The sequence below is a fragment of the Ipomoea nil genome, unplaced genomic scaffold (assembly GCF_001879475.1).
Source record: "Ipomoea nil cultivar Tokyo-kokei standard unplaced genomic scaffold, Asagao_1.1 scaffold0642, whole genome shotgun sequence".
Lineage (NCBI taxonomy): Eukaryota > Viridiplantae > Streptophyta > Magnoliopsida > Solanales > Convolvulaceae > Ipomoea > Ipomoea nil.
Genome location: NW_017617070.1, coordinates 2618981 through 2642826, shown reverse-complemented (window position 1 = coordinate 2642826; position 23846 = coordinate 2618981). Strand labels below are relative to the sequence as shown.

At 34.8% G+C, this 23846-nt stretch overlaps 1 protein-coding gene across 2 annotated transcripts; it reads left to right on the top strand.

Moving 5' to 3' along the window:
• Positions 1-1690: 1690 nt before the first annotated feature.
• On the top strand, positions 1691-23059 carry LOC109174580. 2 transcript variants are annotated; one of them, XM_019323802.1, is made up of 25 exons: positions 1691-1836; positions 1997-3714; positions 3817-4103; positions 6100-6298; positions 6433-6492; positions 6899-7003; positions 7448-7588; positions 7891-7953; positions 9804-10031; positions 10133-10216; positions 10606-10763; positions 10865-11393; positions 11744-11911; positions 11996-12055; positions 13004-13126; positions 14081-14356; positions 15874-15939; positions 16090-16221; positions 16897-17721; positions 17923-18203; positions 19170-19426; positions 19924-20162; positions 21294-21485; positions 21999-22271; positions 22654-23059. In XM_019323802.1, exons 2-25 carry the CDS (start codon positions 2110-2112, stop codon positions 22798-22800), a joined length of 6498 nt encoding a protein of 2165 aa, XP_019179347.1. In that variant the 5' UTR covers positions 1691-1836; positions 1997-2109; the 3' UTR covers positions 22801-23059. The 2 variants fall into 2 exon arrangements, with proteins under 2 accessions (XP_019179347.1, XP_019179346.1); XM_019323801.1 differs by having other exon boundaries at positions 1997-4103.
• Positions 23060-23846: the final 787 nt, after the last annotated feature.

Here is a 23846-nt window from a genome sequence, read left to right as displayed (position 1 = left end):
ATTGATTATAATTGTCAATAAAATAATTGTATAGGTATGGTTGAAACCAAATACGGGACATAATGGAGAGCAAATAAAAATTAGGGTATAAAATAATAAATTAAATATATACTAATATCGAACAGTTAAGTGTTGATTACCAAACAAGAACATTGCGAGTTAGTTTCAAACTTCAATTTGTTGTGTGATTTAAATACTCTTTTTGTCAATAAATCCCCCAAGTAGTTAATATGATTGATTTAATTATATTTTTTTATTTTTTAAAACAATTATTATTATTATTATTATTATTATTATTATTATTATTATTATTATTATTATTATTATTATTATTATTAAATATATGTATACCCTTAGGTCATTTTACATGTTAATCTAAACAACTAATTTTTTTAAATAACTTTTTACCAACCGTTAATATAATTCGCTTGTCAAATCCACTAATATAATATGCTAACGCTAACCGCTAACTGCTGATTGTCAAACAAGGACATTGCGAGATAGTTTTCACTTCAATTTGTTGTGTGATTTGAATACTCTCTTTGTCAACAAATCCCTCAAGTAGTCATTATGATTGGCTTTATTAATTATATATATATATTTTTTATTTTTTCATGCTATTAATAAAATACTTGGTAAATAAATATATAACATTATTTTGTATTATAACTTTGATAATTAATTAAAAAAATAGTGCACAAAAAAAATATAATAGATAATGTAGTGAATATAATCAATTGATGAATTTGAATGTAAAGAATTTTTACATTGGAGAAAAATAAAGACAATATAACTAATAAAATTACTTATCTTAATTAATTTATTGATAATGAATAATTTTTTTTTAATAAAGACATTGTAGGGACAATGTAGCGAATATAATAAATTGATGAATTTGAATGTAAAGAATTTTTATATTGGAGAAAAATAAAGACAATATAACTAATGAATTTATTTATGGTTATTTAATTTATTGATAATGCATATTTTTTTATGAATAAAGACATTGTAGACACATAATTATAAATTAAAGAAATGCATATGTATTATTTTTTGTTGTAGCTAATAAATTATTATTTAATTTAATAAGAGGAAAATAGAGTACTAATTATGCCAACTTTGTTTGGGATGAGGTTCGAACCCAAGACCTTTCTTTTTGAAATCAATCAATGAGTAAGTTAAATAGTTAACGGTAAACTAACAGAAATTAACGGAAAAGATAATATTTAACGGAAAAGTTAACGGATAATCATATTCATTAAGGATAAATTAGTAAATCTCAAGAAAAAATTAAAATCTAATCAATCTGAGTCATTCATTTGATTAAAAAATTTGACCGACATTTTTTCTACCCATTATAGGCCTAACTCTCTTGGGCTCTTATTAGTATATATATATATATATAGTAGATATATATATATATATATATATATATATATATATAGTAGATAGATTATCTTGTCAAAAAAAAACTTTTATTATTATTATTATTATTATTATAAAATAAAATAAACAAATTCTCCATTGTATTTGTTAGTTGTCACGTATTGAATGGCATTTTGGTCATACAAAGCATTGTATTTCGAAATTTCTAGAAAATACAAGGGAAGCAATAAAAGATTTCTCTGGTTAAATTATTATGTTAGTCAGTTGTCACATATTCAGTGGCATTTTGGTCAATACACACAAATTCATTCGCCATCTCCGTCCACCAAGTTTTCTAAGCGGGCCACGCCATTGTTCAAGCAACCTATTCCTTCAAAATTGTCTCCTCTTTATTCTTCTCACCAATACGCTCATGAACAATCTGCAAGCTCATCTCACTGCTTATCTCGGGTATGCGGATACACTACGCATTTTAATTTTAATTTTAATTTTTTTTTTTTTTTTTTTTTTGGTTTTGTGTTTTATTCTTTCATTTGTTATGGCCTGTGGAGCAAGTATGATGCTCTTTCGGTTTTGGATTAATATTTTTGAATTTTGTTTTACGAATTAGGTATTAATGCTGCGAAAATTGTTGTAAAGTGAAGTTGTAAGGGGGCTAAGAGTCGGGCTCTTGGTCCCCTGCAAATATGGAGATTTGAGTGAAGTTATTTCGATTCAGAGAAAATGAGTTGTAGACTAGAGAGTTCATTTATTGGCTTCCCACTCAAGCGTGATTTGAATGGGAAGAAAAGGGGGAGTTTTGGCTATAGGAGTGTAGTAAGGATACCGAAAAGGGATACTTACAAATTTAAATGTTCCAAGAAAGATGACTGGATATCTCGGGGGGTCAACTTTACACATTATTTTGGGAGAAACGTTCAGTTGTTATGGAAGAATTTTGCCCTGAGAAGTGGGGGATTGATGTATTCTGTTAAAGAGCCTTTGGTTCTAAGTAAGAGCTTGGTGAAATCTATGGTTCCGATATGGCAAGAGAGATTACTTCTCCTTCGATCTCCTGCCTTTTATTTTGTGGTATCTGGATTTTTTTTATTGTTCTGGTATAGTCTGAGGAAAGCCAAGAGTTATGCTGAAACCAAGCTTTTGCCTTCTGTTTGCGCATCATTGAGTGATTATATTCAGCGTGATATAGACTTGGGTAAGGTGCGGGGAATTTCACCTTTAAGCATTACTCTGGAGTCATGCTCGATTGGGCCTCATAGCGAAGAGTTTTCTTGTGGGGAGGTTCCATCCGTCAAGATACGCATTCTGCCATTTGCTAGTTTGAGGAATAGAAAGATTGTGATTGATGCAGTCTTATCAAATCCAAGTGTTTTGGTAGCACAAAAAAAGGATTTTACTTTCTTGGGGATACCCTTTTCTGAAGGCAGTCTGCAGAGGCATTTGTCTGATGAAGAAGGAATTGACTACCGTACAAAAACTAGGAGGATTGCCAGAGAGGAATCTGCTGCTCGCTGGGCTAGGGAGAGAGACAATGCTGCTAGGGAAGCAGCAGAGGAGGGCTATGTTGTTCGGGAATGGATTTCTTATTTGTTAGAGGGTGACTTCACCAAGGATGGTGTTGATCCTCTGGAAAAATTGGCCACCACAGAGTCATTCTTTTGTATGGATGAGAGACTGCACTGGAGAGCTCGGCATTCTGTGGACACCGGAGGGGAATATGATATGAAACATGCAGATCTAGAGAAAGCATTTGGTGTCAAAATTCCTCCTTCAGGGGCTACATTTTGGTCTAGAATTATACCACCTGCCGTAAAGCATAAGTTCAAGAAGGCCAATGGAAAAGAGTTATCTGCAGCTAGTGTTGCAGCTAAAAGAAGAATTTTAGAGCGTAGTGCATCAGCAGCTCGCATATATTTTCAAGCTCTATCTAATGGGAACTGCGGAAACTGTACTCAATCTTCTGGAATTTTTGAATCAAAAAGTGATGTGAGCTCTCTGGTAAAAGGTGATGGGGGTACAACTGCTGTGTCTGAAGAAGGTGTAACCTCAGCGGATTATGCTGAAGGGATCAAAGCTGCTGATAACACAAAATTTGAATTGTTCATGCATGATTCGATGAGTAAGGAACTCAGGCAAAACTTGAAAAGTGAAGATATCTGTGGGAAAGTTCTTGGTGGTTATCTTTTGCTTGGAGAAAAACTTGACAGTGGTTGCATTGGTAGTATAAGGATCTTGCGTGATCCTTTTCTTTTTACATTGAGTAGACTGTGTAAGACTACAAATCTTAGTGAAAAGTTATCAGTGATGGATGTTACCAAATTGAGAGAGGCAAGCATGCGTGATATAAATTGTGAAGAATTAGGAGTTCATATCATAAATAGAGATTCTAGTGCAGTTTGGGAATCTAACTGGTCTACTGACTTGGTGCAGGAGTCTCATTCTGGACCTTTGGGTAGTCAAGGAGACCAAGAGGTTGGGCTGTTCAGCCTAAAATCAGTACTGAACAACATGAGAGAGGCTGTGTGTCTTTTGATTACTAATCCTCTGAATATGCTGAATTTGGAGATGACTCCAAGAATGGAGGATATTTCTGAGCTTGCTGAAGATGTTGAAGAAGATGTGGTAGGCATAGAAAAATCAAATCCTGTAATTCTGGATTCTGTTCATTTCAGGGGCGGTACCCTAATGCTGCTTGCATACGGTGACACAGAGCCCAGGTAATCCTTTCCTGTACACTCCCAATACTCTATACCTTGTTCCTGGTTTTTATTTTTATTTTTATTTTATTTATTTTTTAAGTTTTATTTATGAGGTGTAATTGTGAATTTTTGAAATATTGTTTCTATTGAAAAATAAGGATTTGAATGCCTGGCGGGTGGTGAATAGGCACTGTCTGCCAGAGAGACCAAATCTAATATATGAAAACAAGTGGAGAGAATATAGTAATCTTGTAAATATTATGTTATTGTTAGCATACATAAGAGTGTATGCCTATGTATTTATAGAAGGAGAAAAGACTCCTAAATTGATACAGCCTAGGCTTATTCTCTGGTTAGATGATAATCATCCAACCTTTAAATTCAATGGTGTACCCAGGCACTATATGTATTATAATTTTCTAAGACATAGAAATCACTAGAGTATTTACTATATTCTTGAATCTTGAATACAAATGTACAATTAGGTAGATCTGATATTGATTTTCATTTAAAATATCTTTCCATCAACTAAAAAATAATATAGACATTTTTACTAACCAATAACAACAAAATAAATTATAGAAATTCTCAATTTGAGAGAAATAGCTTGCTTCATAATCGGATTGGATAAAGAGGAAGAGATAAAAAAAGGCAGTGTAATTCATTATCAAACTGGGAAAAAAAGTCAGAAAGAAAAGAAAATAAGAAAGTTCAATATTTCACTCTCACGTATACAGAACCTCTTAAACGTGGCACTATAAAGCAGAAAGAAGATTACAATATTATAAATAGTCAATTTGTTTTAGTTTTTGCTTTTAAAAATTGCATCAAATAGAGGATGAAAGAGAAAGCTCTTTGGAACTAACATAATCTAATGTAGCTAATCTTGAAAGATGACATACAACTGTATAGACCTATAGCAATACTTGATGGAGGGTGGTACTTAGGGGTTGTCATTCAGTTAATTTGGTTAATTTTGAACTGAATTAACTGAAACTGATTAACCAAATTTTCATTTTGGTGAAACCCTTTCATCAAACTGAATTATAATTTACCAAATTAACTGAATCAAATTATATTTCAATTAACCAACAAAACTTTCATTGCATCATTTAGGAGAAAAGAAAACATCATGTTGGAAAAAAGCAACATTGCTTTAGGGAAAAACAACATCGTTTTTTGAAAAACCTGTTATAAAATACAATAAAGTTCAAATGTAAGATGTATGAAATTTTTGTAAACATGTAGTCTCGCATCATTTTGGTGAAAGCCAGCTTAAATACAATAGATTACGAAGTCTAAACAAGCATCGTTTTTGGGATAAATATACATGATTTATTACATGCTTTGCTTTAGATTAGATACGCATGGTAGAAACATGCCTCGTTTCAGTCAAAACCGACATTGTTTTGGCCTAAATACGTATGGTAGATTATGAAGCCTAAACACATCATTTTGGGAGAAATACACATGGTCTTATGCTTATTTACTGAAATGCCACCACCTCTTGATTTTAGACATAGATCTCCATCCTTTTTTTTTTGGGTGGGAGGGGGGGGGGTCAATTGACAACCGAGATTCATTCTTAGTTTTCACAAGAGACACCTTTTTTTTTCTACTTGATCTCTCCCCTCTCTCTCTATATGTATAATTAATTAATTAATTAGGTTAATTCTATTAATTGTTAACCGAAATTATTTGGTTAATTGGAATTTTGGATTTTTTTTTCTATAGAATATATTTAGTAATTTACAGTGTTATAGAAGCTATATAAATATTGGAGAAGCTGCACTTCAAAGGGTGTGGTCACCCAAATGGTTGCTTGCATGTTCCACTTTGAACATGCTCTAGATAGTATGAATTTCATATGCCTATATGTCAACATTGCTATATTGACTCCATGATATGGTTTACAGTTTTACACCATGATGGGCCCTTCTTTTGTGCAATATGATATTATTGTTATTGTTGTTTTGTTATTATTATTGTTGTTATATCGTTGTGCCTTTCATAGAGAGATGGAAAATGCCACTGGGCATGTCAAGTTCCAGAATCACTATGATCGTGTGCATGTACAAGTCGGTGGTGGGTGTAAGATGTGGAGGTCAGAGATGACATCTGAAGATGGTGGCTGGTTGTCATCTGATGTTTATGTTGATATACCTGAGCAGAAATGGCATGCAAATTTGAAACTTGTGAACTTCTTTATTCCGGTAAATTACTTTTTTCATTGTTATTGCCTAATTATGTATAATTAAATTAAAAATCTTAAAGAACTCAAAGAACTATTCTTTTTAAAGAAATGCTGAAGTGATTTTGGAGCATAATACTGAATTCCCATGTGCAGCTTTTTGAGAGAATACTGGAAATTCCAATCACATGGTCCGAGGGAAGAGCCAGCGGTGAGGTGCTTCCCTAACTTTCTAGGCTGTTGAATTTGATGCTACATCAGTGCAATCAAAAGAAGTCTTGCAATCAGCAGTTTGCTTAGTATTGTTTGTTTGACTTGTTTCATTCCGATGCCAAGATGCTGAATTCTCAACTTATAAAGTTGTAAAGCAGATTCAGATCTTGCTGTTTTTGAGCAATGCTCTCATCATAAGGGCTGCATTATTTGATACAGGAGATGACCTGTTTGTGCAAAGAATGACTCTTTAGTTGCTTAGAGGAAGCATTTTTTCATTAATGCAGTTAGGGATTTCTGTTGCTATTATGCTACATTCTTTGATAACATGTTAAGAAATGTTAAGTGGACCATTTTGAAGAGGAAGGTATGTGTATGGTACTGTCTTATCATTTTTTCTTTTTGACAGGTTCACATATGCATGTCAAGAGGAGAGAATTTTCCTAATCTTCATGGGCAGCTTGATGTAACTAAGTTGGCATTTCAGATATATGATTCTCCATCATGGTTTTCGGTGTGTCCTATTTAAGCCCATATCTGCATCAGTGCCACAAATACTTCATGGTTTTTCTTGTTCCTTTTATAATGCTGTTCCCTGTTCCAAAGGAAATTATTGTCAGTTTATTTGTTTTGTTGATGGATTTTATCTTTTAGTTCCTACTCGAAATTGTTGCCTCTAAACTTCTCTCTCTAAGTAATTGATTGACATTGGAAAGTGGAAACACATAACTAGTCTGCCTACATTGTTATTTTATCTCATTCTAGGATGCTATTGAGAGCAATGGATAGTTATATTTGTGAATATTTTGATGCACTGAAATCCTTTCAGGACTTCTTGCTTCTAGCTCTCTTTCTTCTCTCTTTCTCTCTTTCGAACTATGCCTAATAGTTGCTATGCTTATGAGAATAAGCTACCTACTTGGTGGATCAAATATATGTCTACATTTTCTTTTTTCAGGACATGTCTGCAAACTTATGCTTTCGTGCTCAACGTATATTTTTACAAAACACTAGTGGTTGGTTTGGAGATGTTCCTTTAGAAGCTTCTGGAGACTTTGGCATTGACCCAGAGGAAGGAGAGTTCCACCTTATGTGTCGGGTATAGTCTTTGGGCTGTCTTCTGAAAGAAAGATTCTGAACCATATTAACACCATCGTTTGCTGTTAAAAATATAAAAAGCTCTTGGCTAATGCATCTCTTGCAGTATGAACATATAAAAGTCTAAAACATAAGTACTAATTAGTTCTGGAACATTAGTCCTCTCTCTTTATAATTTTTTTTTTTCTGGGCTTTTTCTGTCAGTAGTTTTTCAATACTTCCATTTTCTTTTATTAAAGATGATAGTTATCCAGGTGTTCCCTTCTTTAATTGTACTCATCTGTTTCTGGTTCTTTCTTTCAGGTCCCTTCTGTTGAAGTAAATGCATTGATGAAAACTTTGAAAATGAGGCCTTTATTGTTTCCGGTATATTTTTTTCTTTCTGTGGTTTTTAGCTGCATCTCTCTTCAGACCTAAAGTCAAAATAAAATTGGTCTGACTTTCAACCGAAAAGGACTAGTCACTCTGATATTCTGCTGCATTTATGTTGATGCATAACTGCATATTACTTCCCCTAATAAAATTTGTCAAGTTAATCTCACTCTGGACCATAAAATTTTGTAAAGATAATTTTGGCAGTGCATATTACTTCCTTATAAGGGTGAAAACCAGTGGCTGTTGTAACCAAATTTAGTTGTCAAATAATGGGAGATAATAAAAATAAGCCATACATTCAATTATTAAAGCTGATAGAATAAGCTTCAAAGGAAAACAATCTAAATTACATTTTTAGTCAAATTGCTCAACTTTTGGCTGTGTGGTCATGAGTTCAAGCTCTGGAAACAATTTTAAATACACAGTTATGGTTGCAGAAAACCTTGCACAACCCTGGAACATTTGTACACTGGGTTTCAACTTCTTACATAGTAAAAGTTTCTGTTCCAAAGGTTAGAACTGTGTGCTTGATCTGTGAATTTTCAGTGGATTTAGATGCACACGTATACATCTGTTTTGTTTTATGAAGTTTTAGGTATTTTGAAGCATAAAACAAAATAACAAGAATTGGCTTCAAATGTTGGAAAACATATTCATTTTTTATTTTTATTTTATTATTATTGTTATTATTATATTTTTTTTTGTGTGTGTTTTCCATTTTTCTGTTTTCATTTTCTACAGTTTCCTTAGTTTTCATTTTCCATTAGAAAAAACAAAAAACATGTTCATTAACATTTATTTTCCATATCATTTTCCAAGTTAGAAAATACGAAGTTATTTGAAATCCTATTGTTTTCTTTATATTAACATACAAATGTTAGTGATAAGTGAATAATATCGAGTTGCAGCATGGCGTGCGCATGTATATGGGTTGGGTTAGGCAGGTGATAATATCTGAATTTTATTTTGAATATTCAATGTTTCTACTGATATTTTTAAACATTGATATCTGAATGAATATGCCCAATTTGGGAAAAAATATAAATAATGTCTAATTGTATGTGCAAGTAGGCTATATTGGGATAAGTAGATGAAAATAGAGTAGATAGATAATGGTGGGTAAATTAAGAAAAGATGGTAATAAATGAGATGTAGTGGTAGATAGATACATAGTGACGATAATGTTGGCGATGGGAAGATATGTAAGTAGAGATGGGTGATGGTTGGGTAGATAGATAGGTGGGTTTGGTGGGTAGGTACATAGGTTCTAGGGGTAGATGGATAGGTAAAGTAGAAGTTTGTAAGTAATAATAATGGTAATTATAAATGAAGTTATGTATGTATTTGACTATTTGCATTTGGAAAATAAGAAAAAAGTGTTCTCCAAATTCTTTTCTTAAGTTGGAAAAATGGAAAACAATGTTAAGAAACACATCTTATGTTTTCCATTTTCTGTTTTCCAGTTACTAAATGCACCCTGAATTTGGAATAATTAGGTCAGGAAAATTGGAAAAGCAGGAGCATTTATCAATGCACTTCTCTCATACAGTATTGTTTGACTTAATTTGAGTTTCACTCATTGGAATGCAAATACTGATTTGAAAAGTTGCCTCAAGAGTGATTAATAATTAAGGCAATTACATCCAAGCTTATCAAGGCGTCGCCTAGGCGTCTAGGCGGTAACGACCTCCCGCCTAGTCCCCTCGCCTCGCCTAAAATTGGCGAGGCGAGTTTGGGCGACGCCTAGTCGTCGAGGCGACGCCCTAGGACGCCTATGCCGGTGCAGCATTTGGGGTTGCTTTACTCTCAATTGGCTTGATGCTAACCACTCTTTCCTTCAGATAGCTGGTTCAGTAACAGCCGCATTCAATTGTCAAGGTCCCTTAGACACACCAATTTTTGTGGGGAGCGCAGTTTCTAGAAAAATAGCTCATTTGGCCAATGAACTTCCTGTATCAATTGCATATGAGACAGTGATTAAGAATAAAGAGGCTGGTGCTGTTGCTGCAATGGATTGTGTTCCATTCTCCTACATCTCAGCCAATTTTACTTTTAACACTGACAACTGTGTAAGGGGATCAATAATAACTACAATTTAGTGCTCAGTTTCATTTTTATGCTTTTTTACTTGAGAAATATTAATAATAGGATCAATCCATGTATTTTATAGGTTGCTGACTTGTATGGAATCAGAGCTAGCCTTGTTGATGGGGGTGAAATCTGTGGGGCAGGGAATGCATGGATTTGCCCAGAGGTGATTACACACGCTCACACACACACACACACACACACACAAACATGTATTGGCTTAAAAGCATTGAACAACATTAAATGCAATGATTGTACTGTTATCATTTGATTCATTTCTCATACTTTCTTCTAAGCATCAAATCTAGAGCTCGTAGATTGAATAACTAAAGTTCATTTATCTTGTCCTAAGTTGTTAGACATGCTGAAGATCAGTAATTTTCTCATATAGTGACTCAAGCTTTGAGTTATTATGGTATTGAATCTTGTAGTTGCACTGTCTTTTTCTTTTTGCCTGATGTTTTAGGGAATTTGCAATTGTATAAAAGTGTTTGGGCCATGAATTGAATAATGTTCGCAGTCCTGGCACTGAGAACTCAATCATTGCAAATGCAGGGTGAGATCGATGATACAGCGATGGATTTAAACTTTTCGGGCAGTTTAAGTTTTGATAATATCATGGATCGCTATGTCCCTGATTTCTTTCAAGTGATGCCCCTTCAATTAGGTGTTTTGAATGGGGAAACAAAGCTTTCTGGGTCTTTATTGAAACCGTACGATCTCTTTACATATTTTATGTTTGCTAGATATCTTCTGTTCAAATATCCAGTCAGATTTTGCTAAGATGTAAACTTATAGACCCTCGTGATTGTAGACGGTTTGATATCAAATGGAATGCACCTAAAGCTGAAGGATCACTCACTGATGCTCGTGGAGATATCATACTTACACATGATTACATAACTATCAATTCCTCATCAATAGCTTTTGAATTGTATTCAAAAGTTTTGACATCTTATCCTGACAAATACTGGTTGATTCCCAGAGATTCTTATGAGAAGACTGCCCTGCCTTTTGTTGTTGACGGACTGGAATTAGATTTACGAATGCGCAATTTCGAATTTTTCAGTTCAGTCTCTTCTTATGCTTTTGACTCACCTAGGCCTGTGCATCTGAAAGCAACCGGAAGGATTAAGTTTCGAGGAAAAGTTGTCAACAGGTTGATTGCTACTGATGAGCAAGTCTTGCATTCCGATATGAAGTCAGAATATGCTGTAATTAAGGGTAACAATGGTTCACATATTCTTTCTGGTGATGTTTCAATTTCGGGTCTCAAGCTCAATCAGTTAATGCTGGCACCTCAGTTAGCTGGAGTGTTGAGCATGACACATGAGGGTTTGAAGGTTTGCTCCCATATCTTTTATATTTTATTTCTTAGACATTTTCTTCATTGATTGATGTACACAGTTAGATTACATTTAAAGTTAGTTCATTATTAATCTAGGTGGAATTTCCTGTTTTTCCATGTATAAAATGGTTGCACGAGTATCTTTGTTAAAGCTAGAAAGATTCTGATACTGTAAAGATCTATAGTAGTTTTACCTTCATACAGTGATATAGGTTTCTGGTTTCAAATGACTACTGAACATGTGATAACTCTGAAAGAAAATAAATTCATTTTGTAAAATTGAGGTTTGGGTCCACAGGCTAAATCCCACAGGAGTTCAATTTCTGATGACTGTCTATGCTGCAGTTGGATGCCACAGGTAGGCCAGACGAAAGTCTTGCAGTGGAGATCATAGGGCCTTTTCAGCCACTTTCTGAAGAAAATATTATTGGGAAATTGTTCTCTTTTTCCCTCCAGAAGGGGCACCTGAAAGCTAATGTGTGCTACCAACCACTGCATTCAGCTAATCTGGAGGTACTCTCTATTTTTAAGTATCTAGGACAGTTATTTCGGACACTAAACGAATAATAGACATTTCTGCTCCATTAATGCAACCAGATACGGAATCTGCCTTTGGATGAGCTAGAGCTTGCTTCTTTGAGAGGAACAATTCAAAGGGTAATAGTTATTTACAGTGGAATATCTTATCTTTATATAAGAACAAGAAAATCCTAACTGATTGATTTGAATTCTTGATAAACTGATCTGCGTTATATACTTATTTAGAGATTAGAGATATAGTGATTTCCTAGCCTCCTGGGTGTTGAATGAATTAAATGTAGTCTACAAGCTGACCTCTTTTAGTATGTGGCATGTGGTTTAAAAATGCTTTAAAAAGATTATGTTAAGTTTCATGGCTATAATATTTGATACCAACTCAATGCAGCTGTAGCCAGAGCATGGTTCCTTTTATCAATACAAGCATTTTTCAGGTATTTCTGGGAAGTGCCCACCAAGAAATTGAGAACAAGACTGAGAACTTGATTACAAAACCCTCTATGAATTAATTACAAGTTCCATTGTTAGTTTCAGTCCTGATCTGGGCAAAATGTAGATCATCTTCTGCCTTCTGGTGAATAGCACCTATCCAGCTATTCTTCTACAATATATCTGTCCAAATTAATGGCATTGGGAATTAATTATAGATTCCATTGTTAGTTTCACTCCTTATCTGAGCAAAATATAGATCGTCTTCTAATGAACAGCACCTGTTCAGCTATTCTTCTACAATATCTTTGTCCAAATTAATGGCATTGGCCATGGACAAATATTCTTCTGAAATTTTATCCATCAAAATGGATGGTGTGAGTCATGGACCCCTTATTTGCTTGGAATCCTTGGATATTCATTTTAAGAAAATATATGATGACATTTTCTTGCTAAGTTATGCTGTTTTAACTTCTCTTTTCATGTGGAGAGCTATGAGGATTGCAGTGTACTTTGCTCTTCCTTGTTATCTCCTCTCCAAGCCATATGATAATTGTCAATACATTCAATGCAGTTCCTGATTTATAATGTTCATTTCCTGTATTTTGTCTTAAGAGTTGAACTTTATCCTTCTTTTAGGCAGAAGTTCAACTTAACTTTCAAAAACGAAGAGGTCATGGTTTGCTGTCAGTTCTGCGACCAAAGTTCAGTGGCATGTTGGGTGAAGCTCTTGATGTGGCCGCTAGATGGAGCGGGGATGTAGTAAGTATATGAACAATTCTTCTGAAAACTTCTTTTTTCTTTTTTACTTGAATAAACAAGAATCATAATTTTTCACAAAGTGAGTTCCCAGCAGAACATTCTGTTTTGTTTTTAAGTTAAAAAACTGGAAAAAACATTCTGAAAGAGAATTCAGTTTTTCTTTAATTAACAGAATTCTGAATTTACTTGTGTATACTTTCTCAATTTTTGTTTTCCATAATAAAAAGTATTGGCACTTCATATTGATAAACCTTGACACTTAATTCAAGCTTTTTAATTCAAAAATATTTATGCTTTTTGAATTATATTTCCAGATCTTTGTTTAGTCAAGCTAAGAGGAAAAGAGGAAGGTTTGAATGAGCATTTGCCTGTTTGCAAATAATTTTGTATTGCCTAGCTGTAGTGTCTTTTCTTTCATTTGACATGTTAATAACTTATTAATTTGCCCTAAAAGGAATGATCCAATTATGTATATCAGTAATTTCCTTACAGTTAACCCACTAATAGAATGCTTGCTTAATAGTTAATACTTCTGTTTGAAATCCCAAAACTCAAATGATGTTTACATTTCATTATCCTTCAAAGACTAATCAAAGAAAAAATAGGTGATAAAAATGAACTCTCACAATCATCAAATTTGGTTTTTCATTTATCATTATTGGTAAAGGTTTTATAATGCATTCTTGTTAATATCAACAACTCTCTTAGCTTTCTTTAACATTTAAATGAATTAATGCTTGATATTGATCTGGTTCTTTTTTATTAGTGGAGAGGATTGACAATTTCGCCAACTGCATGAATGGATCACATCTTTGGTATATTGTGTCATGATACCGGGGAATATGGACATTCTTTAAAAAAAAAAAAAATAAATAAATAAATAAATATCATTACGAGTTATATATTCTCTTTTATGAAATCCAATGATATGATTGCCTATTGCCACTTGTGCAGATTACAATTGAGAAAACTATTTTAGAGCAGAGCAACAGCAAATATGAGCTTCAGGGTGAATATGTCTTGCCTGGCTCCCGAGATTGGAACTCATCTGGAAAGGAAGGAGGTAGTTTGTTTCATAGAGCAATGACTGGACATCTGGGCAGTGTGATATCTTCCATGGGTAGATGGAGGATGAGACTTGAGGTTCCAAAAGCAGAGATTGCTGAGATGCTTCCACTTGCACGGCTTCTCTCTCGAAGTCCGGACCCTGCCGTTCAATCTAGATCAAAGGTGATCAGTTTTCTTGTTTGTGCTTGCTCTCAGCTTGTGCCTATATACCCATGGAATCATATTTACCACCATGGTCTAGATGATGTGCTGTAATTGCTAGCACATGCATGCTTGTATGAATGTGCCTCTACCCCCCAAAAGAGGCTTGTGTATTTCTTCCGTTTTAACAATTAAAGTGAAGAAAAAGGGTTGGTTGTGTTGAATTTGGAAGATGGAATGGCCTGGCGGGTGGAGAATAATACCACCCGCCAGTTAGGCGGAAGCAATATAAAGAATCAAGACTAGGAAATGAATATAAAACTGAAATTATATTGGTATATTCTCTCTGTTTCTAATACAGAAACACAGTACATATATATACACAAATACATAACTGTAAGTAACTACCCGTAACTACCCATAACTACCCATAACTGACACTTATTCATAAACAGACACAACCCTATAGATAAACCTAACTCTTTAGTTTTCAACACTCCCCCTCAAACTGGAACATCTAGAAGTTCCAAGCTTGTATTAAAACATACACTCTACATTACAAATGAAGATTAAAAGCAGCTAGAGAATAACAGTGTTAGATGGCTTCGGAGGAACAATGCTATAAACAACCCTTGGGAATGAAGGCACCAGGGCGAAGCTTGTCACAAACAACCTTGGGAATGAAGTCACCAAGGGCGAAGATTAACACGAACACCCTCACAGCAACATAAGCATTCTAGGATTTGCCAATCAACAATCTCCATCAAGAACGGCAGAGCAACCAAATCATGAGCAGCGAAGGGGATGTAGTAGAGCCCATAGATTGTTGTATGAATACCGAGAAAACCACATGATTGTTGTTTATACCTCTTATAGGATAAGTGAATAACAAAAGAAGCTTCCGGAAATAAACAAGGTGCCAAAGATGAAAACCCTAGGGACTAAGTATGGTATACCGAATATAAAGAAACAAATACGGTTATACCAAAAACACCCCGGAAAGAGGTTTGGCAACCAACCCAAAAAGCCTTCAAACTTCACCAAAAGGTCCAAGGGCAAAACAACAATCTGGAATTTTCACCGGAGAATACATCACAAGGAAAAATACAATTTTGATGTTTGAAATACCCTAGGAAAGTAGGCTCTGATACCATGTTGAATTTGGAAGATGGAATGGCCTGGCTGGTGGAGAATAATACCACCCGCCAGTTAGGCGGAAGCAATATAAAGAATCAAGACTAGGAAATGAATATAAAACTGAAATTATATTGGTATATTCTCTCTGTTTCTAATATAGAAGCACAGTACATATATATACACAAATACATAACTATAAGTAACTACTCGTAACTACCCATAACTGACACTTATTCATAAACAGACACAACCCTATAGATAAACCTAACTCTTTAGTTTTCAACAGGTTGGAGCAAGATTTATGGGTGCATAAACCTTTTACCTTTATATATTTATGTTGGGGAGCAATGTATTTACTTTCTGTAGCTAAATCATGCATGCATTTCATTTGTAATTTGCAGGATCTTTTTATCCAAAGTTTGCAATCAATGGGACTATATGCAGAAAGCCTTCAAAAGCTGCTTGAGGTACTTATTAAGTAAAGTCTTCTTTTTCGGTGTACATGATTGTTGTTTATACCTCTTATTAAGTAATCTGTTGAAAAATCTGCAATCTATTTGGTAGTGAAGGAAATGATTTACATTCCTACCTGACATGCTTGATGATTCGCAACTCAGGAAATTCGTGTTCTTTTTACCCCCTTGGATGAAGTTGTCCTTGAGGACTTCAATCTTCCAGGTTTGGCTGAACTTAAGGGTTGTTGGCATGGGTCTTTGGATGCAAGCGGAGGAGGCAATGGAGACACAATGGTACCTTAAATTTGATTACAGAGCAAAGTATCCTTTGTTTTATACCCTTCAATCTATAGGATCAGTTCAAAAGTTCTTGAGAATCCAATGATGGTTTGTTGTTGTAGCCTCATATTAGTAATTGAAAGTTTGCTTGTTGAGCAATCTGGGTGTTTATGTAGTCCAAAATAATTTGCGTTCCTAATGATTATATTGTTTGCTGCTGTTTTATCTTGATATTCACAACATTATTCAATAAATTTCTTCCAGTAATCTTCTGAATGCTTGTTTACTTATTCCCAATAAACTGATTCTGTAATTGCCGAAAAGTTGATTGTGAATGTTCTCCCTGTGTGAGAATTGCATAGAGCATGTTGTTGGTCTTTTGATTCCTTTGGCATCTATCAAAAGTCATGTGCTTTTTACTTCTTAGAAAATGAAATCAGTTTAGTTTCCAATGCAAGCTCAATCCATCAAATTGATTTATGCTAAATTGGTGTTAGGTTCCAAATTCAGTATTTTTCACTTGAATCTCAGTACTGAAATTTTTTAATGACTCTTTTTTAGGCTTTTCTTGGCAAATTAAAGAATCCATACGATTAAGTAAAATATCACCAATAACTAAACTTTTTAATAGCTAATGTTCAAGCAATATAAATTCTTAGCATATCCTTTAATTGTTTGGTGACATTACAGGCAGATTTTGACTTTCATGGCGAAGAATGGGAGTGGGGGACCTATAAGACCCAGCGAGTTCTAGCAGCTGGTGCATACAGCAATGATGATGGTTTGCGGCTAGAGAGAATCCTTATACAGAGGGATAATGCCACAATACATGCAGATGGGACTTTGCTGGGGCCAAAGACCAATTTGCATTTTGCTGTTCTGAACTTTCCTGTTAGTTTGGTTCCTACATTGGTTCAGGTCATTGAAACTACAGCCACTGAAGCTGTTCATTCTCTGCGACAGTTTTTAGCACCAATAAAGGGCATATTGCATATGGAAGGGGATCTTAGGGGCAGTCTTGCTAAACCAGAATGTGATGTGCAAGTAAGGCTTCTTGATGGCACCATTGGTGGAATTGATCTTGGGCGAGCTGAAATTGTTGCTTCCTTAACTCCTACATGTCGTTTCCTGTTCAATGCTAATTTTGAACCAACCATTCAAAATGGTCATGTCCACATTCAAGGAAGTATTCCTGTAACCTTTGTCCAGAATAATGTTTTGGAAGAAGATAATACAGAATCAGATAAAAATGAAGTGGTGTGGAAGCGTAGTTGGGGCACAGGTAGGAGTAAAGGGCCTACAGATGAAGGTAGTGATAGAAGAGGGCCTAGAGAGAGAAATGAAGAAGGTTGGGATATTCAGATGACAGAGAACCTCAAAGATTTGAACTGGAATGTACTGGATACAGGAGAAGTAAGGATAGATGCTGATATCAAAGATGCTGGCATGATGTTGTTGACTGCATTATCTCCTTATGCCAACTGGTTACAAGGCAGTGCTGAAGTTATGCTTCAGGTAATTCAAAATTATTATATCTTAAAGTCTTAGATTATGCACAGATGTTGAATCACAGTTGATAATAAAGGTCATGCATGGCTTGATTTGAATTCACAAAGAATTGTTCCCAATTCATGAGATTGCTTTTTCTAAGCCATGCATCATTTTTTCCCCCCCTTATTTTGGTATCTATATACGTGCCGTCTGTAAATTTTATAGGTACGTGGAACAGTTGAACAACCAGTACTCGATGGATCTGCATCTTTTCACAGGGCAACTATATCTTCACCTGTACTTCGAAAACCTCTTACCAACTTTGGTGGTTCTGTTCTCGTGAACTCAAATAGACTGCGCATCAGTTCAATGGAGGGCAGGGTAAACAGAAAAGGGAAACTGTCTGTGAAGGGTAATTTGCCGCTCAGAACAGGTGAAGCATCTTCTGGCGATAAAATTGACCTAAAATGTGAAGTCTTGGAAGTACGGGCAAAGAATATCTTTAGGTATTTTACTTAGCCTTTATCATGTAATCTCATTTTGTGCTTGTGGAAATTCTGTGTCAGTTCTGATCTTTGGCAGGTATCCGCCCTTCCAACCCAGTTTTCTGGTCTCAATGGCAGTGATTGATATGAAGCATGTATATGGACATTTCTTGAGATCATTCTTACCTTTTTCCAGTTCATCTTGTATTCATAAACATACATGTCTTTTCATACTCCTTTTCACTTTACTTTTTATTCTAGGGAAAAATGCAATTTTAGTCCCTTAATTGTTCCTTGCTAGTTGTTTTAGTCCCTAACTTTTTACTGTTGCAATATACACCCCTAACTTTTCAAAAAAGTTGCATTTTTAACCCCTGGAGCAGCAAAACTATTAAACTCTACTAAAATTTTACTTAGTACATGTGTATTTGAGTACTTTTTAATATTTCTTCTTTAATTATAATCTTGTTTAGTCTCGATATTTCATTTGTAAAATAAATAACATGACTTTAACTGGGCTGTGTAGGGAAATAGGGAAGATGTGCCACAAATGAAAAGGAAAAATTTAGGAAAGAAGGTTGTTAATTTTCTATTTTACAGATTAAATATGAAAACTGACAATGTTATAAAGAACAAAGATAATAAAATTTTAAAATAACCAATGTATTAAGTAAAATTTTAATAGAATTTAATAGTTTTGTTGCTTCAGGGGTTAGAAATGCAACTTTTTTGAAGAGTTAGGGGTGTATATTGCAACGGTAAAAAGTTAAGGACTAAACCCACTAGCAAGGAGCAATTGAGGGACTAAAATTGCATTTTCCCCTTTATTCTATTTGTCTCTTATTTATTATCCATAAACATACATGTATTTGTGTACTCCTTTTTACTTTACTTTTTATTATATTGGGTCTCTTATTTATTACCTTTTGAAATGATTTGTCTGCCATTCATAGTTTTCTTTTCTTGAAAATGTTTCCATTGTTATAGTGGCCAGGTTGATACTCAAATGCAAATAAGGGGGTCTGTATTGCAACCAAACATTTCTGGAAAGATTAAATTGAGTCATGGTGAAGCATACCTACCCCATGACAAGGGCAGTGGAACTACTCCTTTTAATAGAGGCACATCAGATCACAGGACACCTCCTACTGATGGTTTCGATCATTTGGTTGTCTCAAAGTATGTTTCACACTTTCTCAATCTAAAGCCTGCTGCCTCCAACATTCAGTTTCATCAATCTTCAGGTAATCAAGCATCTGACCCTTATTTTTACACATTTATAATAAATGCTTGAATTGAGAATGCCTGGGGATGGGTGATGAGGGTTGTGGAAGCATTTCACCCTCTGCTTGGTGATTAGAACTTAGAAGTTGATTTTCGTTTGCAAGAAGGTCAGTGCTAATATTACCACACTTATGATAACCAAGAGTATTGTAACTTGCACCAATTTGGGCATGACCTTATTTGATCCAGATACAAGTTTTCCAGTTTATTTCATGTACTTTCGCAAATATTGCTCATTTTCTGTATTTGTTTTCTTGGTAAATCTTTTCTTAATCTGTGAAATTTTACGAATCAAAGGGATGCTTGCTATATATAAGGGATATCACATGTATTGTGTTTCAAACTCTTTACCAAATGTTCTTTTGGCTGCTTTAGGGAGACATTCTCATGTTCTTGATTGTTGTTACTTGTGTTCAATGATTAAAACTGTGTTTTATATTTACTATTTTACTTACAGGTAAACATGCTGAAGCTGATAAGGAAATGGTGCAAATAGACAGCAATCCTAAATTTGATATCCGCCTCTCTGAGTTGAAGCTTGTTCTTGGACCAGAGCTGAGGATAGTTTATCCTTTAATCCTCAATTTTGCTGTCAGTGGAGAGCTCGAGTTAAATGGCATTGCTCATCCAAAATGGATAAAACCTAGAGGCATTCTGACCTTTGAAAATGGCAACGTGAACCTTGTTGCCACTCAGGTTAATCTTTTTTAAGTGTTATTATTGGTGATGTTGCTTTCCATAACAATAAAATGAAAAGTAGTTTCTTTCCATGACTTGAGAGTAACCACAACAGAGTTTTTGGGGTGGGTTTTCTCCTTTGGTGGAGGGGAGAGAGTATGAGGTGGAGGGTAGAGAAGGGAAGACAAAAAAAAAAAAAAGAATTTGCAGGAATTGGGTTTTATGTGGGGCCTGCAGAGAGGAAAAAAAAAAACAAGAAAAAAACCTGGCTGGTGCGAGTTGGGCGAACCAGTAGCGCCCAGTGGGTGTGTTTCAGGCCTTTTGTTTTGTTTTGTTCTCTCTCTCTCTCTCTCTCTCTCTTTCTCTCTCTCTCTCTTTCATTTTTTAACCCTTTTCCTCTTTCCCATTTGGCAAGAAAACCTAACAAAATTTCTACACTATTGAGGATGCTCTAATTCAGAGTCTGCAAGCTTTTCCTTCTTTTTGAGTGTTCATTTTTATGATCCATTTTTATAGATGTACTCCACTTTGTTTTCACTTCTTTCCCATACACTTGGGTTTTAAATTTTAGAGAAAATATGTGATGAACTGTCTTGGACAAACTACTGTTGTTTCTCTTGTAATTAGCACTAATGAATGAATTGAAATAGATTTAACAGAATAATACGGAAAATAGGACTTATAACTGGAATTAGTGCATAATGTTCTTGGCAATTTCAATATCTTAACTAATTTTAACCCCTGTTATATGCTTTAATTCTGATTGTTCTGCACTTGTTATCTCAAGTAGCTCCTTTTGTCTCAAGTAAAGGGAAAAGACGGAAAGCAAATGGTAAATCCGATTTGGTACTATTTGAGGCTGAAAGGAAATTTAAGTGAGGATTAATTGGAGGGAATTATAATTAGTAATCAAATGACTACATTTCGGTTTTGGGGATTTTTGAAACCAAGACTATATTTAATAGTGTAACCAATGGCATTATTTTTGTCATTTTGATCCAAATGGGCTGCAGGCGTACAAAAGAAAAGAAAAATAAATATTGAGTGTAGAAACCATTGCTGTTTAACTTCAAGCTTTTGTATAAACTATAAAATGCATGATACTGAGTATGACATTTGATCTCTGTTTATTCATTTTTCTTAATTTAGGCAAGGCTTAAGCGTGATCATCTAAACATAGCGAAATTTGAGCCTGAGAATGGACTGGATCCAATGATGGACTTAGCCCTGGTTGGTTCAGAGTGGCAATTCAGGATTCAAAGTAGAGCCAGCAAATGGCAGGACAAAATAGTTGTGACATCAACACGCTCTGTGGAGCAAGATGTCCTGTCACCCTACGAGGTATTTTTTTAAGATGCTTTTGCTTGTTCTTTTTCTTTTAAGTCTTCCACGAAGGTGGTCCCAACTTAGAACTTGCTATTTGATTAGCTTCAACAACTGAAGAAAATTACACACAAAATTATAAGCTGGTTTTTAACTGCTGTTGACTGTTGCAAAAGGGGCCGGGAGAAAGTCCCAAGATCATGGTTCCCTAGTGGACGGGAAGAAGGATTCTCATGGCTTTCTCATAATGCACACAAAAGGATTTGTCATGTTATCAAAATAGTCATGGCATATTTTCTGCAAGATAACATGAAATTTCTCTCTTGTATGTGGCAAAGTTTTTTGCTTGTGCTCCTTACTTTTGTGAAGTTCAACCCATCAAAGTATGGAATAGTATTCCTTAATAGCCTTCTGTAAATTATGCACTATTGATTAATCTCACATTCAATCGCATATTTTTTGTCTCAACAGTTCAAATTTATATCAATATAGAAACTAGGTTAAAAGAAGTAATTATGCATGGTTGAACAGGCTGCAAGAGTTTTCGAGAGTGAGTTAGCTGAATCCATCTTAGAAGGTGATGGGCAGCTAGCTTTTAAGAAGCTTGCAACTGCAACACTGGAGACACTGATGCCTAGAATTGAAGGGAAGGGTGAATTTGGACATGCTAGATGGAGGCTTGTTTATGCACCTCAGATTCCAAGCTTGCTGTCCGTTGATCCCACTGTTGATCCCCTTAAATCTCTAGCCAGCAATATTTCATTCGGCACTGAAGTCGAAGTACAACTGGGGAAGCGCCTTCAGGTTCATGATTTTCTTAATCTTTCCACTTCAAATATTTCGTTTTTCTTCAAGTATGTATACCAGAGAATATTCCTACAACGCCCATATATACCCTCTTCATGCCCACAAGTATCAAAATCCTTGTAGACAGAAGATATATAAACCGTACAGAAAAAGAAAATAGATTTCCCATAGTGAAACCTAGCTTATGTACAAAATTAAATTGACCCACTCACTCGTTATACATTTTTGTTGGGTACAATAATTTCAGAGTAGATCATGCCGAATGCCATTTAAAGTGGATTCTATGATCAACTAAAACATTTCACGTTCTTTTTTCATTTATAGTTATGAATGATTTAGTTTGGTGATCCTTTAATTTAACGAATTGAAAACCTTGCAGGCATCGGTGGTTAGACAGATGAAGGATTCGGAAATGGCAATGCAGTGGACTTTGATCTACCAACTCACAAGCCGTCTGCGCCTACTGCTACAATCTGCTCCCTACAAGCGTCTGCTTTTCGAGTATTCAACTACATCACAAGACTAGCCTAGCCAGCTAGAGTTTTGCAACGTGGTCGTCACAATTACGTTTTAGGAGGGTAAGTTGTTCTGTAGAAAGTTAAACTGTAAAGAAAGAGAGAATAGATGAAATTGTTAATTCTCTTTTCATTCATTTCAAGATTAAATGAAATGGGCAGTCATAGACAGTGTAGATGATGTAAAACAAGTGTAAATAGCTAGCTAGCATCATTTTTTTTGCTCCTTAAAATGAATGAGCAGAGCATGTTTATAATTCTCCCTTAAAACTGTCTGTGTGTGTGTGTCTATATTCCTGACCCATGAATGTAATCTGGGTGTTTTTTACTGAAATGGTCAAGTTTCCAAAAATAGTGAGAAATAATAATAAGAAGCTTTTAAAACTTGTACAGAATTAGGAAAAACTCATTTAGAACTTGAGTTTCTTGTTAGACACGCAAGTCCTAAACGAGTTTCTTAAAATTTATGAAAATATTATTTTTAGATGGTCAATGTGAAATGCAAGTGCCACTTGTGTTTCTCGTAGTATATGAGAGATGCAAGTGTTACTTGTCAAAACTTGCGTCTTTCATCCGTAGAAATACAAACCAGACATGCAAGTGGCACTTGCTTTTCTTGTATATTATGAGAAACACAAGTGCCACTTGCAAATTCACTTTCGTCAACTCCAATCAAAATTCACTTTTGTCAACTCCAATCAGGAGAGACAAATGGCACTTGCATCTCTCATTATGTTAAGGAGAGACACAAGTCCCGTTTGCATGCGTCTCTCCTTACTATTATAAACTTTTTTACAGGTTAGAGACTCACTTTTTCATATTTGAAAAAGTCACTCAGTCATCTAATTTTGTAGAACTCTAATTGGATAGACATTCATATATCTTTGTTAATATATTTGAAGCCATCGGATTGTGAGAAGCAAAATAAGAATTCTTCCAAGAAGCAGTTGATGTGCTTAATAAATGCGGAGTAAGTTGTTAAAATTGATGCTCTTTTCATAATGAATAATGGCACAGTTTGATAGAATTTTCAAAACTTGTTTTAATAATTTTTCTT

Bases quoted from the DNA above. Each gene is read 5' to 3' on its own strand.
- LOC109174580 (XM_019323801.1), top strand. From the start codon at position 2,110: ATGAGTTGTAGACTAGAGAGTTCATTTATTGGCTTCCCACTCAAGCGT. The intron at 10,764-10,864 runs GTACGATCTCTT...TCGTGATTGTAG, and splicing joins TCTGGGTCTTTATTGAAACC to ACGGTTTGATATCAAATGGA. The intron at 22,272-22,653 runs GTTCATGATTTT...AAAACCTTGCAG, and splicing joins AACTGGGGAAGCGCCTTCAG to GCATCGGTGGTTAGACAGAT.